At 38.4% G+C, this 17,185-nt stretch overlaps 1 protein-coding gene across 8 annotated transcripts in view; it reads right to left on the minus strand.

Moving 5' to 3' along the window:
* Positions 1-53: 53 nt before the first annotated feature.
* Positions 54-17,185, minus strand: part of MAP7 (microtubule associated protein 7) — a 121,332-nt gene continuing 104,200 nt past the window's right edge. For 2 of the 8 annotated variants that reach the window (XM_074896397.1, XM_074896399.1), the window contains 7 exons: positions 15,932-16,127; positions 14,342-14,443; positions 14,011-14,061; positions 13,862-13,919; positions 11,325-11,463; positions 4,461-4,687; positions 54-3,779 (listed from right to left, as the gene is read on the minus strand). In XM_074896397.1, the coding sequence (XP_074752498.1) occupies positions 3,769-3,779; positions 4,461-4,687; positions 11,325-11,463; positions 13,862-13,919; positions 14,011-14,061; positions 14,342-14,443; positions 15,932-16,127 (784 nt within the window). In that variant the 3' untranslated portion in view covers positions 54-3,768. The remainder of the gene's footprint in view (positions 3,780-4,460; positions 4,688-11,324; positions 11,464-13,861; positions 13,920-14,010; positions 14,062-14,341; positions 14,444-15,931; positions 16,128-17,185) is intronic. The other 6 variants (XM_074896395.1, XM_074896398.1, XM_074896401.1 and 3 more) reach the window with 4 other exon arrangements.

The raw sequence follows: 17,185 nt of genomic DNA on the forward strand, positions 1-17,185 counted from the left end.
TAATAATACGTTTAAATTCAACTAATTTTCTTACATATATACAGGATACTGTATACATCTATCCTGTATCTCCTCCAGGACAGTCTGTCTCACAGACCTTTTAAGCTAATCAAACCAGCATTTTCAGGAAAAAAATGTAGCACAGTCTTGAAATTATGCGGCACTGTTTTTTTAATGCAGGTTTTAATTTGTAAGAGAATAGCAATCTAATAATAATAGTCATCATCTATTAGTAATCCAATTCCACCTTTGATGAATACACTTGTTTTTAAATACAAGGCTGGAGCTTCATGTTGAGCTGGCTGGAATACCGAAATTTTGGAACCATTCTTCTGGAAAAAACATCTGCACCCAAGTAGAACAGTTTCTTATGAAAACATTTCTGAAGAGTTTCCTGTCTTTTGACGTACTTCTGACCATGCTATAACTCTTGCATGCATGTAGAGCTTTAGAGCTGCCACTGACTACAAACATGGAATAAAAGTGTGATTAAAAAAATAATTAAAAAAAACCATTCTGTTTTAACTAAGAGCTCAACATTGCATCTTTGTATTTTACTGAGGCCCAAATCTCTTAAGCTTAGTTTTGGTGCTTGGGGGAGGCATTTCTGTCAATAATTCCTTTCAATAACTTGAAGTTCTCTCTAATAGTGCTGTTTAAAAAAAACCAACCAAAACCACACTCAAAAGCCTCTCTGCAGTGCAGTAAAGGCCTGTTAAAGAACAGAGCACACAGAAACTTCAGATAAATATGAAAATGCCATAAAGCATTAGGTGTGACAGGAATTTTCTTTTGAAATCTCATGTGAAAGACACGTGCTCAGCTGTGGGCAGTCAGTCTTACTAAGACAGAGGACTACAGAGCAGTGAATGACACAGCTAGACACAAACCCAGAAAATCTCAAACTTCAGGCCACCTCCTTGGGTGAATTTAGATCATTTTTCCAAAAAGAAAATCAGTGCAATATTAAGTAACGGCATTAGAATCTGTCTGTTTTTCTTAGGTATTTAATTGCGAAAAAATATGTCAAGGTCCTCACGAGAAGGCAAATAAAACATTCTTCATCAGGAATGAGGAGATAAGAGATGTGAAACAATCAAAACTAATGGTGAACAACCCAGCAGCTGTGAGGTGACTGAATGTCACCCCCCTAAGCATTTATTGTTGTGCTGTTAGGATGTGAGGAAGGAGCTCAGTCTTTCCAAAGCACACAGTCTAGCTGCTGTGAAAGGTTACTACTCCATACCCTCAGAATAGTTGTCTGTCACTTCTACAATTCCTAGTTCAACCTCATTGAGAAGTGTAGCATCTGATAGTACAAACAACAAAACCAGTTACAATAGCAGGCAAAGGATTCATTTGATATCATATTTTATTATCAAGAACAATATTCAACAGAAGAGAAACTGTTTTTCCCTGCATCTACAGAAAGGGGTTTAAACCAAGACTTAAAATTTCAATCCCTTAACTTTTTTTTTTTTTATTAGTACACCTAATTCTACTCCCAATTCCCTAGCTTTTCATTTGTATGTCAGGCCCTTGAAAAGGAGGAAGTTTTCTCTCTCATTTGAAGCAAACTTGGACTGGAATGAATACAAATATAAATTGTTTTTACTGCAGTCCTGTTTTAAAAAAAAAAACAAAAAACAACAAACCCACACATGAGAAATGAAGCAGGCTTTTCATCTCTCTGCTGCAAACAGTGAAGCGAACATTCCGAAGTCTCACAAAAAACAACCAGCATAATTTAAACCTGAGCCTAAATGAATCCTCAAAATTGAAGGTAAATCTTAGTGGGTATTTCTTTCCTGTTTCTAGCTGTAAGTGATTTTTCCAGTAAAGAGATTAGAGGAAACCTGAAGTTTTAAGCAGACCAGGAGTAGCAAGAAGAGTTTTCCATCACAGATTGACTCCTGTTTCAACTATGCAAGAAAACAAAAATATAAATAGAAGTAAATATTTCAAACAAGTTTTATTTGGTACTTACATGCTATATATAGGATTAAAGAAAGACTACATGTTTTGGACACTTCAAAATATTGTGGCTATGTACATGGAAAACTAAAGAAAGCACGAAAGGAACTCAATTCATTTTACTGAGTCACAAGCCACTATTGAAAGCATTCTGACTGAATGGCTGTTTTTTCCCTTCCATATATATTCTGGCAGACGAAGTACCTTTCTCATTGCATTTCCATTGCTTTTATCACATCTCCTGTTTAAGATGAACAGTTGGCAGCAGCAGAAAGCAATTTCTTCAAAATTTCTAAAGCTTTTCCCAGAAGATTTCTTCGGCTAGCACAGGCTTCCTGCACAGCTTCCTAGAGGCCTAGCTCAGTGCTCACTGAAGGCAAGTGCAGGAATCTTAACGGTAAATTCTCTGGTGACATGAACTGAAACTCTGTAAACCTCCCTTTCCACTAGCCAAGGATCTACTCGCCGACTTCAGTGAGCAACGCATCAGGCACTGGTTGGTGCCTCAAGTACTTAAGAGTGAGCTCTCCCTATAACAGCATTGTTTATCAAAGCACAAAAAGGTGCAAGATTTTACAGTTCTGCCCAATAGCAACCAAAGTGAGGAATGGAATAACGACAGCAGAAATCAGCATCAAACTAAAGAGAAGGCAACCTGCATTGCTCCTCTTGTCGCTCAAACTGCACTGCTTTACAAAAATCACACACTACATAAAAAGCACAAACAATGACCATTTTCCATTTGCTCTGAAACGAGCAAACCCCCAAAAAATCCCCAAACCTGCTTCATCATCCAAAAATCAAATATTTCAGGTTTCACACAGTCTTCAATAGTCTGATAAGGCAAAGTCTTCCATCATTGGGAACAGCAGCAGTTTACAGGACTCAGAACAAGGTATTTCCTTGTGAGTGTGTGCACGCATGCGTGCACGTATGCATACACATCTTTTACAGTATTGTGAACATGGATGTAACTAAAAAAATCAAGTTTGCAGTATTGTTTTACCACATTTTTCTGATTTATTCAATTAAACAATTTATTTCTGTACTGAACAAAATTCATAAATACATTATCTAGGAGAACAATAGGTTTTCCTCTTGTCCATGAAAAAATAACGCTTTCAAATTTTCACATTTTAAAACCTGCCTTGTTTTGTGTTTTTAGAGAAAATGCGAGAAGATCATAGTGACGTCTCAATTTACAGAATGTCCCTGTAGGAATTACATTTACAAGAACCTGATACAGAAGCCTATACTTTGCCCCCATAATTAGAGTTCTCTGCAATAATATTTAAACCAACAGGTTTAAATAAAACACCCCATTAACTCTACTTGTAGAGAAATGAGGTATTTATTTTTCAAGTATTAGAACCACAAAGTGTAAAAGATTCTTTGCCAATTTTACAATTATGCCCTTTAAACCAATACCCATCTTTTTTAAAAAAGAATGACTCCCACCACCCAAATCAGCCCATTTGCTTTCAGATTCCAGTGTCTTCTGTCTTAAGGAATGCACAAATATCCATTTACTAACAGAAAAAGCTTGTTGGAAAAAGCCATATTAAGTAATGCACGTGAAGCATGATTTTTCTAGTGATGAAAGCTATTAGAAAGGTGACCCAAGTCTATTCCCATCATTTCTTCTGCTGGTTTTACTAAAGTCGTTTCAAAAAAGATATTCAAGAAATCTTTAGAAAACTGGAGAGAAAAAATAAAACACTCCTTCATAGCATGGAAGAAACTCCACTGACTGCAGAGATGCTCATACCACCTTTGGTTCTTCAGGAGAAACAATCAGATCACTTCTACAATAGAAGTTATCAAAAATGACAGATCAGCAAAGAGTGACAATGCTTACCTCAAAATGCTATACATTTATGCAATTATTTTATTGTAAGATGATTTTCCTTACATTTCCTAGCCACAGGAAAAGAAAACGGTAATCCAATTTAACCTGCTAAATTAGTACCTGTTTACCTAACATCCTTTAAAAGTTGAGATGTAATTCAGAAAAAAATCTAGTGTGCTGCAAAGCATCTCTCAGTATTAATGGCAGCAAGAACTTCATGAGGGAAGTACATCCAGAATTTTACATAGCAGGTGGGTACTGACTGCCCTTCTGCCTGTGCATATCTGTTACTGCTCTTGCAGAACTGGAAGATGATTGCTGATCATAAGCTAGGAACAGCAGCTCTCACTTAGCATTTCTGTTTGAAAGCACAGGGCAAACATTTTCAAGCAAGTTCAAATGGCAGACAGTGCAGTGTAAATGAGAAACTCCCCTCAAATAAAAGAAAAGGCCTCACCATAATTTGAACAGCATCTGTATGTACTTGGCATGCACAGCTTTACAAAGAGGAGATATGCTCCTTTCCCCCAAAAATACGGGGTTTAAAAATGCTTAACCAATTTATGTCAATTAAGAGCTCTAGGTCCCCTGTCAATTACAACACATTACAAGTGTTAATGAACCGAGGCAAACCTACCTGCTGTTTGATGTGTTTGAACACTATCTACCTGAGGCAAGAGAGTCCCCTTATCTTCAAAGGCTAGAATTGGATTCAAAGGAATTTCAGGAGTATTGCTTCCGTCACTGTTCATGGCGTCCAGCCGGGATGGTTTCGAACCAATAGGCAGGTTTATGATCTCTTCAAAGTTATCATTCTGCATAGACATTCCATTTTCGTTTGCATTTTGCTCTGGATTGAGATTGCTGAAAGAGAAACACAGGTATTTCCTCATACACTTAATCTAGAACAGAAATTTAGTCCTCCTCAATGCAGTATTACAAATGGAAAAGCCTGCATTAATCCTGAGCATTGTTTTAGGCAGTAAAAACAAAACTGTACTTCTACGACAGTAGAAAAACTGTTTTTGCAGCCAAGTATTAGATATGCCTTCCCTCAAACACACAGGATTGTTACATTTGGCTACACGATCCCCAGACAGAGCATTTTACGGACACTGCAGTTCTGAGAAGTGACTGCAATGGGAAGCAGTAAGAAGAGCCCTGCAGCACCACCACTATCTTGAGCCACCCACCTAATGCCATTTACAGCCTCCAAAATCTTTTTCAGCTCTCATAACCTTTGCCATACCCCTCCTCTTATTTCAAATCAATGTAATTGCTTTTGTATAAGATCACTCTGGTTTTTGTTATTCCTTGGATCACCTCCTGCCTCCAGTTTTGGAGCAGCCTCTTCCACCTGCCACTCATCCCGAGAAAAAACTCCCCTACCAGTGCAGTTCTTTCAGTCCCTCCTCCCCTACAAGTTCTTAGGGCTTTTTTCCAAGGCACTGCCCAACTCTGCGCTGCTCCTGTTGATCATGCCCAAGACAAAAGAAACACCACCCAGCATCCCTCACGTCAATCTGCACTTTCTTTTCCATCTCCCACTTGACAGATATGCCTTATGAGCAAGCTCTTGTACATCTCCCCCACTTAGGAGCAGTACAAGCACAGACACACTCTCCAATTACACATACACTCCTGAGAAGACACATGATCATGTCTCACAGTCTTGCCCCTCCCCTCTCAACCCTTTTATGAGGCGCTGTATTGTCAAATCCCGCTGTCTTTGCAGACAGCATGTGTACTATCTTGCCAGAGGGGAGAAACTAAGGTGCTACTTCAGTGAACAGGATGACAGTAATGGGACCATGAGCTCCTCAAGAAAGAGCATGTTCTCAACTGACACTCAAAAAACCATGTGATCTTTCATAGATGCTTCTTAAGGCCCTCAACAGTTAGATCCTGACAACCCTGGGTATCTATTCCCTATTCGGACCACATCACGACTGTTCAGGTTGTCTGGAAATGCTTCAGCCTCAAAGGCTCAGATGCAATTTTCCTGGATTGAAACTAGGCTATCAATTTCCTCAGGCTGTTTCTGAGCAGGTGGCTTGGTTTCACAGGCTTATTTTCTCCTGACAGTACATTTACTAGTCTTAAAAAAACCTGCTTGCAATTAGCATATGGTTTATTTTCATTTGCTGGCTTCTTTGGGTGTCCAACTCTTCACAAACAATTACAGAATTGTTTTACAGTACTTCCCAAGAGTCAGAAAATAATTACAGCTCTTTTGAAAGTGGCAACACTTCATCCAAAGCCCAGGTTTCCTGTGAGAAAAACATGCTGCTTTTCATATGAAGCTTTTCCCAGTTTCTCGAGCCATCACCAGTTCTTTTTAAGAAAGGCATTCCCCTTTTTTCATCTGTGGATAAGCTGAGCAAATTTCAAAGTGAAAAATATATTTCACTGCACTGTGTTTGAGAGCAAAACCAAAAACCCTGATGGCTGCTTGGGAGAGGTCACAAGTCACATCACCCTTTTGTGTCAAGAGATCCACATCTGTAAGATGAGAAGCAGAATCTGTGAAATGCTTTAGGACTAATAAAACCTGCTTTATAATGCATAGTTATTAGGTTATTATTCACTGTAAGGTATCCTATTACTTCATCCCCATCTACTGCCACTAACATTACCAGAGCTAGGATAACATGGCAAGTTTGATGGATGGGGTAAGAAAGAGACAGAAAATCAGCAACTGCTCATTCATATAAATTAAACAGCATAGTACTTCAACAAGTATTAATACAATGAAGAAGCCTCTTGTTTCTGCAAACATGTTTTTTCTATCCAGCTAATCAGCTGACTTCATAGATAAATAGTTCTTTGTATTTATTTGTCATTGCACTGCCAGTATCACACACCAAGTTAGACCAGGATTCAGACTTGAATGATGCCTTTTGAGACAGAGAACCCTACACAATCACAAAGAGGGTACAAAAGAAGAAACCATGACTATGAATCTTCTAAATTTTAAGCTATAAAAAGTTCTTTATTTTATGCTATCTCCTCCACCAATTTGCTACTAGGGGAGCAAACTGTGAAGAAACAAAGGGAAAAATGGAACTGTGGAATTAATTTCCACTGGACATCTTAGAGGCCACAAGCTCAAAAGGAGATCAGACAAATTCCTAGGAGAGTGATATACCTCCAGCTTCTGGTAAGTAGTAGCTTTGGGACCACTTGAGCCTATGGTTGCATCTGGACCACAATGCTTAGCAATCCTTCACCGACCAGTGGATCTCCCTACTTACTTAAGGAGGGAGCGTGAAAGGAAAAAAAAGGTGATGGCGACAAGCCATTAAAGCAAAGAACACAAAGAAGTAATGGATTTTTGACCTGCTACAGATGTCGTTACTGTCTTATGGTACATTCTTAGCGATGTCTCAGTGTCTAGTGCAACACTGGAGATATAGCCTTTGAAGCATACAATATTGCAGAAAGAACTGGATAATTTTGGCATTCTAACATATTTCATAAGTGTGCTTGTAGCAAGACATCTGTGTAATAAAAAAAAAGTTGCCAGAGTTGTTCAGAGTGCATTTCCAAACATAACAGTCTTACAAGCATCCAAAAGACAGCTTCATGGCAGCTAAAAAGCATCTGTTCAGCTTTGCATTTTGTTCTGGACACATCAATATTAACAAGATAGACTGGAGGAAGTTGAAAGAAGAGCAGCTAATTTAATTAAAGGAGCTGGAACATCCAAAAAGTTAAAAACTACTGAAAATTACATCTGGTGTTGGTAATTTTAGCCAAAGCTCTACGTAGATATAATCTGTATTTAAAGAATTTGAAGAGACTAAAGAAGAAAGCAAGCAGGACAGAATATTTCTGATCACCCACCGGAAATCAACACCAAATAAAAATAATTTTTAAAAACTCTCAAAACAAAACCACTGATTTGCAGGCCTTTGTAAAGTGCCAAAATATTTCCACAGCTGCTATTCCTGATCTGAAAGACAATGTCAGCCACCTCATTTATTGACGTGATTTTTAGCAGAGGTGTCACAGATAGACATTAACAGCAAAATGGACCCCAGACTTTTGGATGATTTATTTTTAATCCACTGAGACAACAGCACTGAAATCAGCCAGCAACTGAGGAGCTGGAGGCCTGAAGAAGGGAAGGTAGTGCTAAAGCAAGTTTTAGGTGGGCTATCCCACAGACCGAGCAATGAACACAACACAAGAATTTGAACCCAGTAACATTCTTTTCCAGGGCAGGTTATTGAGGCAATCATCCTGTTTAACTATGTATTTCTAAAAACTGGTCATCTAGTCTATCCAGACCCAGCTCCCTTTATAGGAGATGGAGACACGCAGATGAGGTGAACTGCTCTCACTGAAGCCCACTGCAGGCATTCATAGAAAGCAGCACAGAAAAAAAATGGAATTACAGGATAAGAACAAGTATCATAAGGAAAATATTGTCAACATAAACCACTGTACTGAAATAACTTTCTGAGAAGTAGCAGACAGGATCTAATTTGGGCAAAGAATTAGAACATGGAGAACAAGCAAAAATCTGTAAGTGGAAGATGGATTAGGCAGCTGTAATGGCTATCCAGCTCCAACTCCTATCATTGTGCTTCTTCCAGGTTTCTACTGTTCAGTAAAGCAATTAAAAATTAGAATCTGGAAAAAATCTTGTTGGAATCTTTTATAATTTACAAAACGTTTGAAAATACTTTAACATTGTATCTTATTTTCAACATTTTTTCCAACATTTTTCCATTTGTTGTAAAAAACCCCAAACCCCATAATCTAGCCAGAAGTTAATATGCCATTAATATCATAGTACCCATGAACTACCAGTTTGCTCAGTAATTCTAGGTACTTTACTGTGTAACTGGAAAACTTCCAACCCAATCTCCATTTTAAAATATAGTCAGTGTGGCCCTTTCCATCGTACTACACCTGGATGAGAAATGTCTTCATTTAAGTTCAATTGTGAACCTTCTCACCACAGGCTTATAGGTCAGATGTAAGGTCACTCTCTGCTCCATCTCCCCCAATAATAATTCACTATTTTTCATTAGCATTTGAGCATTAAATTGTTTAACCAAATTTACTTCTGGAGAGGACACTCAGAACAAGCATAGGTGGTAAAATCAGAACCCTTGCAGCACCACTTAAAACTACGTATCACAAAAATCATGTTCAGACACATCATTTTAACTCAGACAACTAAGAAAAAAGAAATTGTTTCTATGAACTGAGAATTCAGGTAAGATCTATTTGAAAACTTGAGTGATAACATGGTAAAACAGCTCAAGTCACAAGCAAATACATCTGTTTCTTTCTTTCACAATGTAAAGTGAAGAAACTTTAAGCCTAAAGAAAACTGATTAATGGTCATTTGTTTAAAACACAGGTTTAGGAATACCAAAAAAATTTTGACAAACTATTAGATAGGATAGATGATTGCACCAATCTATCATATACAATAAATGATTACTAATAAAACTAGTAATTGTTGACAATAGATGCTAAATAATGCAGCAGATCACAGCATTTTCATTATGGTTTATAAAGATCAATTATCTTGGAAAGCTAATGAAATTCCAGCACAAAAAGATCTGCACTGCTGATCAAAAGCAGCAACAGAGAATGGTGAAGCATTGAAATCAGTTGCCTTCACCTGGCCAGAATTTTTAAAATTTTTCTGAGTTGCGTTGTACTCATGACCATGGAAGCAAGCACACTATTTCCAACTGAATCCCAGGCACAGAGCCAACACAGGATGAATGACATGATGGGGAGGAGTAGGGATGAAGGTTCAGCACCGTAAGCAGTCAGGCAACTTCCTATTATGCCCCAGAGTAGAAGTCCTTATCTCCACACAAGCCTCTAGTAACTTTCCAAGTCACTCCTTCACCACTACAGGTGCAAGGGATGAAGCACCTGCGCTGTCTGGGGAGTGACCCGACTATGGGTATTCTGACCCCAAATACAGGTATTCTGGGTTTGGTCACTGAACACCGACCACCAATCCTGTTCCAAGACATGCATTCAAACCAGACCCCAGTGCTGTACAAAACAGACCCACCAACACCTGCACTACTTCTGTCCTAGACCTGGTGAAACTTCCCACAATTCCTACATTGTAGGAGAAGAATGAGACTGTTGCTCTAGGCCTTAAGAATACTCCTTCACTCCCTATTCTTGCCCATGCAAGCACATGCAACAAAAGTCCCCCAGGCAAAACCTTTAAAAGTTTTGGTCAGAAATCTAAGCTGTCTTGCCCTTAAAACACGCTCAAGTCTTCTCCAGACAAAAGCCAAATCTTTTTTGGGTCGGAGTGAGGTGCTCACACAAGAGACCAACTCCACCTGCTGCTGTTGTGCATGCTACAACATCAACATCAGGTATATCTAGCTGTTTTTCAATCTCATTTATTCATTCTTCATTTTGGCCATTCTGAGGTTCCTTCCACACAGATTATAATGCTACAGGACAGCATTCATTAGTGTGACATTTTATATTACAAACATCAAGGTGCATATAAGGCTGATTAACATTTAATAGCCGCCCAAGACAATTACAAGGCAGCTCTGTGCAGGTCATCCAATGCAGTTCAGTGCTCAGTGTCACTGACAGAACTTCTCTCAGCAGGAGCATCCTTATCAGCATGACAGCAGGCTAAAATCCCCCAGTCATATGGAGGGACCAGAGCACAAATTCCTCCTTCAATTAGTGCCAATCACACCCTGAAGCATACCGCCCATTACAGACGGTGTGATGGCTTCCCACATTCAAGTTTTTCCATGCATATTCTGGCACTACCTGCATAAAATATGAAAGGACTAAGGGATTATTTGGCTATCTGCATTACTGAAATTGAAATAACTGACAGCTCATGCTTATGTAACAGATTTCACTCAGCTCAACACGGAGGTTTCAAGCATTTCAACAATTTCTCAAAGTCTGAGTGACTTGCTTCATGGCTATAGAGAGCCTCCCCAAATTCTCCTTATAGAGAACAAAGGGGCTTTTTTAAAATGCAAAGCTGAAATGAGTAGTTCTGTATCTCACGTGAAAGACTTTTGCTTAGTAAGCAAAACTTGCTAACCCTTCAAGCAATTCAGAAATCAAAACATCCAGGTTGAAAGCACAGTGTTCATTATTCCAATCACAAAGCTAGCACTGCAAATCCAGAGTGGCTTTTATGAATCTTAATTCATGGAAAGAACAGAAAAAAATTGCCCTTTCCATTAAGTTTCAATTTATGTAATAATTGTTAGCAAACAAGACATTGTTCCAAACACTGCAAAGGATTTTTACAAAATTATTCCTTATTACTGGGCAAAAATGGGTAACTGCTATGTAAAAGATGATAAAGTTCCTTTCTGAACACAGGAAAGGATAAAAATAAACAGTAAACAAGACAGATTGAACAGCTGTCTCTTATTCAGTTAATGAACACATGGATCTGAAAATAATTACTCTAGTAACCCTCATCATCTAAATACTCCCCAATACTCTGCAGTGTTCTTACCTGTCCATGTTTACAGGGGGTTGATGTGAAACAATCACATGCGTGCAGGCGATGGGTTTCCCATTGTGCGGAGATTGCGTGGCATGCTGAAGCTGAGGTCCTCCTGCAGGTTCCAAGGGAGATGCAGGACTGGTTATGACTAGAGAGAAAACAGGATTTCATGAAACCAAGCCACATCATCTACCTGCAGATTAGGATAAAACATTTCTTACAAAAATTAGCACAGTCAAGGCAAGCTACAGTTTTAAAAAACAATTACCCCACCCCCTCCCTCCTTTGTCATGTTTCTGGGCACACAAGCCCTGTTTCAGGTCCAGAGTAAATACCACAGATTTCAAAGCCATAGCTTTAGGGATGAGAACAAACATTTTACAATGTTATACAAAACTCCAACACATAAGCCAGTGGTCAAAATAGGCTGGTACCTGACAGAATATTATGCTGGCACTTTCCAAGTACCACTACAGAATAGGAGAACACTGGGATATCATCAGTTCCATACACAGGTGTTTCTTGGTTCCTGTGTCACTGACTGCAACCCAAGAGGAAATCAAAAGGAAGAAATCTCATGGGAAGGATACTTCTTTCAACAAGTACCAAATTACTACTACAAAATGCTGTAGAGAGCAACCTAAAATTAAGAGTATCCTGGTGCCTCATCCAAAGACCATATGGTAGATGTTATTGGCCTGCCTCAGGATGTTCTCTTAGAGTACAACTACAGCCCTCTGCATTGTATCTAAAGTCACTCTAATTCACATACAGCTCAATAAAAGGAAGCAATTGCACCCCACCCATGCTATCATCTGTTCTGATAATCACAAGGACAATTTAGTATTCAAGGCTTGGACACATTTATCTCGCTTACCCAAAAACCTCATCTGAGGAGACCCTCCTTCAGCTGCCCTTGTTTTGCTATGCTCTAAATGTTTGAGCTGAAGTCTTTTACACTGAATGTCTTAGTCTGACCTTTGACAAGCTTTTACACAAAGGACAGGAGCAATACAGGTTTCAGTGCTCCACAAGTGGAATAAGGAAAATACATTGGCTTTAACATTTAAAAGAGAATAGCAGAAGAAAGTTCTGCTTTGGAAAGGCGAGTTATCTCCTATTTTGAAGTAGAGGCCAAACAAATGACAAAAAGGGGATGGATTTTGTTTCATTGTGTGATTTGGCAATTCCCACAAAGATCTCCTCATATTTTGCCAAGGAGTAAAACTGAAAAAAAAAGGAAAATCAACATTTGTGTATAGTCAGAAGTCTGTTAGAGCCTAATATGTAAAGTTAGAGTTGGCTTAAATATGTCCATGAATTCATAACTTTAACTCAACAGCATATCTAGTTAAAGCAAAGCTGAACAGTAGAGCCACCCTGAGGGTGAGGGCAGTTTTCTCTTTATCCAGTTACTCAAGTATTCCAGCCTTCCCTTGGGCCTGGGGAAATGGAAGTCCAAATTCTTGTATGCCTGAGGAAACTGACTACTTGTCTTCTACCTTGGGCAGGAAAATGCTAGCCACAGGTTACAGAGCTATCTATAGCTTCAAGAATTATTTAAGTTGTCTGTAGCACCTTCAACAGTGCCTGCAGCAATAGATGGCATGTGAGATGCATTCTGTATTAGCAGTTTCCAAACTTTTTTTTTCCCCTAAGATGATATATAAACAAGTAACTTCCCAAACACATATAATGAAATCCATGTCAAAAGGTTTCCTGGCAGTGCTATTACTTGTCCTCCATGTTGCTCAACTCAAACACAAAAAAGAAATAAAGATTCATGTAATTTAACATGTTATGCTACAATAGGATAAGCCATTTGATAACTTCAGTATCTTTAAATACTGCTAGTTCATACTTGGTGATTGTTGAATATGAGCTACATTTTATTTTGCTTCCTTCATTATTAGTATTAAAATCTTACATAAAACATTACCTTAAATGACCAGGAAAAAAAAAAAAAAAAAAAGATACAGGGAACAGAATAGAAGGGAAGACTGAAAGTGTGGATGTGACAGGGAGACTCTAAGCTTTTGTAGGACCTGAATTTTGAAAGAAATAGAAATTAAGACCAAGTGAATAAGGCAGCAGGTGTGGAAGAGAAAAATCACAAGGAGATATTTGGATAATGAACAGTTTATTTTGATGACTGAGATGAAACAACCCTTCAAGAAAACGGAGTAAGTCTGCAACCACGTCTGTAATACTATGCATAAGAAACTATAGAATCAGTTTCTTCTGTGATCCGAATGAGAAAAGAATTTGTTTCTTTTCACTTTATAAATAACTAAACTTGGTAAGCAACTCCCTCTCTTTAAACACCAATGTGATGAAGTTGTTAAAACAGCTGTCTCATTTGGTGATGGTTAACTACCTACATAGAAAGGCTAAATAAACAGTGTTTGCTAAGACTTCAGTTCTACTCCTCTCAAGGTTTTCTTTACTGCAATTAGTGTGTCAAGTTTCAGAACTGTATTTCAAATTGTTGTGCTTAGTAGGCATTTATTCACCTGTTTTGCTCAGGGCACAGTTAAACACAATACCTGCTTCTCCAGGAATATTTGCCTTTGATATATGTCCATTCTGTTGGTCACTGGGTTTCTATAAAGGAAGCACAGTTTTGTCAATTAAAAATGGCATTTAAAAAGTGACATATGCCTGATATTTACACACATTAAATAACAGCACTGACCTTATCTACAGCTTCTACACGCCTAGTTCTCTTCATGATCTCCTCAAGCCTCTACAATGAAATGTAAAGGGGTAAAATAATATTTACTGGCATTAATACAAAATCTTGCCCAAACCACAACTGCTTGTCATTTATCAGTTGCATCAGTTTATTGCAAAGAGATTATTTATTACTGTTGGCAATATTCCTTTCACTTTCACATCAGGCTACACAGATGAGGACTGCAGCTTTTTTGAGGGAACATTTATATCATGGATAACTTTCTGCACCTGAGGTGGAAGCAAACTGCTAAGACAAATGAATTACAGTTTCTCTGCATGTACTGAGTTACCTTCTTCCTTTCCAAGCGCTCTTGCTCTTCTCTTTGGAAATGCTTTTCACGTTCTAAGCGAATTCGCTCTGCCTCTTCCCGTAGGCGAGCTTCCTCTTCTTTCTGAGTTGATGGTAAAAGAAAAAGAAGTGATGAATAACTTACTATTTAAGGACATATTTACACTGATATCTGCTTAACTATGCATATCTACAACACCCTGAAAAGACACTTCTGGGGTTTACAAGTCACCAACAATCTTTTCAGACTGAATTGCACATTTCTTGATTAATCTCTGTGTTTTGCATAGCATTAAGAGATGCACAATTAAGCAATGGACGCCATATATGGTTCTCTGCCTGTTCTGGGGCATGTGCATGAAAGCACACCAGATGACAAATGAGGAATACATTTCCTAACCTTGAGCATTAAAACAGCAGCCAGGAAAGTATTAAAGAGATTCATGTTTTGAGTGGTGGATGTTTTTGAGAGTTAAACAAAAGCAGCAGAATGTTTTATTTGGCCAACAGTCTCCTTGCTTAATGAGACCAAGGACAAACAGCCACAAGTACATTTGCACAAGCTTTCCATTCCTCCTGTTTTAATTAAATGTAAAACTCATCTGGAGTACATTGTAGAGAGGCCTTTCACCCTGACAGTGACAGTGCTGTATGATGGAACTACTACAAGAGTTCACTTGTTACAGTTGCAACATCCAAAAAAATTTGGCCATGCATTAACTCTGAGTCCTAAACTGGGGATGTACCTCAGTTTGGCATTTCAAAGAAAGCAGCATACAACTGAAAAGGAAAACTGCAGTTTTCTGTAGTTTCTAAACAATATTCACTAACACAACCCTTTAAACATTTATTTTCAGAAGCATACATTTAATTATATACCAGAAGAAAGAACTAATGTCTACTAGGCAGATTGAAGCATTGAGTTTTGGAGGCAAGGAAGTACAGGTGAAAAGAGAAGAATCCTATCCACAGCCTCTCCTAAAGTCGATAAACCAACATTATGCCCATGTAAAATGAGAGCACTTGAAAAATTTTATTTTTATTTATATCTATTCTTATGTCTTTTGAGTAGCTGCTTTCATTTCAGGAGGACTGCATCAGGTAAAGGTTCTCCGTGGTTTAATTAAAGTGATGAAAACCTACTTACTCCTTCCCACTAACCCCACACGAAAGCAATATTTGGCATAGGATTAGAACTGCACAGTGCTACATCTCCAACACTCTGAATAGTTAGTTACCTTTGCATCTAGACTTTCTGTCTGTAATTGTGGGGACAAGGAGTTCTCTGGTATAATACCATTCACTAAAATCCTCCATGATTTACTGGGACAGGAAAGGATTTGTTCTAAATAAATTCTACAGTGAAAAAGACAAAACCAAAACTCAACTCCTTACCACGTTTTTATCCAGAAAAAAATATCTTTACTCTTTGAACCATTCTGTGGAATGAACTCTGCCCTGACCCTATTCACTTTATATATAGCACTTAAATTTTAGATATCCCTCTAATCTAGGTGCTTCATAAGAGATGTTGCTTCATCTACTTTGCTGCCAACCAGACTGACACAGAAATTCCAGGAGGGGAGTATACTTGTTTCTGAATGCGCTCCATCTCTTCTTTCTCCTTCTGTTCTCTCTCCTCTGCCTGTCGGCGCAAGCGTTCTTCCTTTTCCCGCTCCTCCTCTGCGTCCTTTCGTTTTTTTTCTGCTTCCTGTCTGCGAGCTTCTTCCTCTTCTCGGCGAGCTCTTTCTTCAGCTATCCTCTGTGACAGCTCCTCCTTCTTTTGCCTGCAATCATGAAACAAGGCTAAGAAAAATAAGTAAAAAAAGAAGCGGAAAAACCCAAACCACCAGATTCCTGACCCAAGACACCAGCACTGCAGAACAGCTGGATAAAGGCTGAATTGCTGTCTCATTCATAAGTTGTCTGTTCTGCTTCCAGCAGGGGCCAAAAGCAAAGCCCTATGGAACATAAAAAAACTTTGCAAGGCAATACCAGTACTTTTCCAGCATATGCCTGGCTTCCACTGATCTGTGACTCACATACTTTCTGAATCGGAAACAGTATCACTGAATTTAATACATCTTGTAAAACACTTCTTTGTGTAATTTCAGTTAATTATATTTTGAAATAGCATATATTTTTGACACCCATCTTATCTTGTGGTGATAACTCCTGAATTTAAAAAAAAGTACCTAATTCTGTTGATATTTGAAGGTTACCTCCTAACCTCACTTAATGCCCCCTCATCCTTGTATTATGGCAGTGAGTAACTTTTCCCCATCACCTCTGATGCTACCCAGATTATTTAGGGCTTTGTAGCCTATCATATCCCCACTCAGAAATAAAAGGCAGTCTTCCCAGCTGAAGAATCCTCATCTGTTTAGTTGCTTTTCATATGGGAGCTGTTCTATACTTGTGATTTTCCCTGATGTCTGCACTTATTTTCCTATCTCAAAAAATCAACATTCCAACAACAAAAAAAAAATCAACAAAACCAGCTCAACATTCAAGACATGAATTCACCTTGGATAGTTTAGAATGACATTTTCCTTTTGTTCTCCTTTTCTAGTAACTTGTAACAGTTAATTTATTTTGTTGACCATGACTCACCTGATGCTTCCATATACTCAACTCCAAGCAAGATCTGTTCCCTCATAAATAATTAGCCCAGAGACTATGACCAGAGTTAAGATTATTTCCTTATACACATTCCTTTATGCTCCGCAGTACTGCAGTTCAGCTTCCATTTAGTATCTCAGCAATATATGTCTGAAACTCTTCACAACTGCTTTATCTCACTGAAGACCAGCATTATCTCACTGGCCACAACTCCATTCAAGTT

This window comes from Athene noctua, chromosome 1, assembly GCF_965140245.1.
Source record: "Athene noctua chromosome 1, bAthNoc1.hap1.1, whole genome shotgun sequence".
Lineage (NCBI taxonomy): Eukaryota > Metazoa > Chordata > Aves > Strigiformes > Strigidae > Athene > Athene noctua.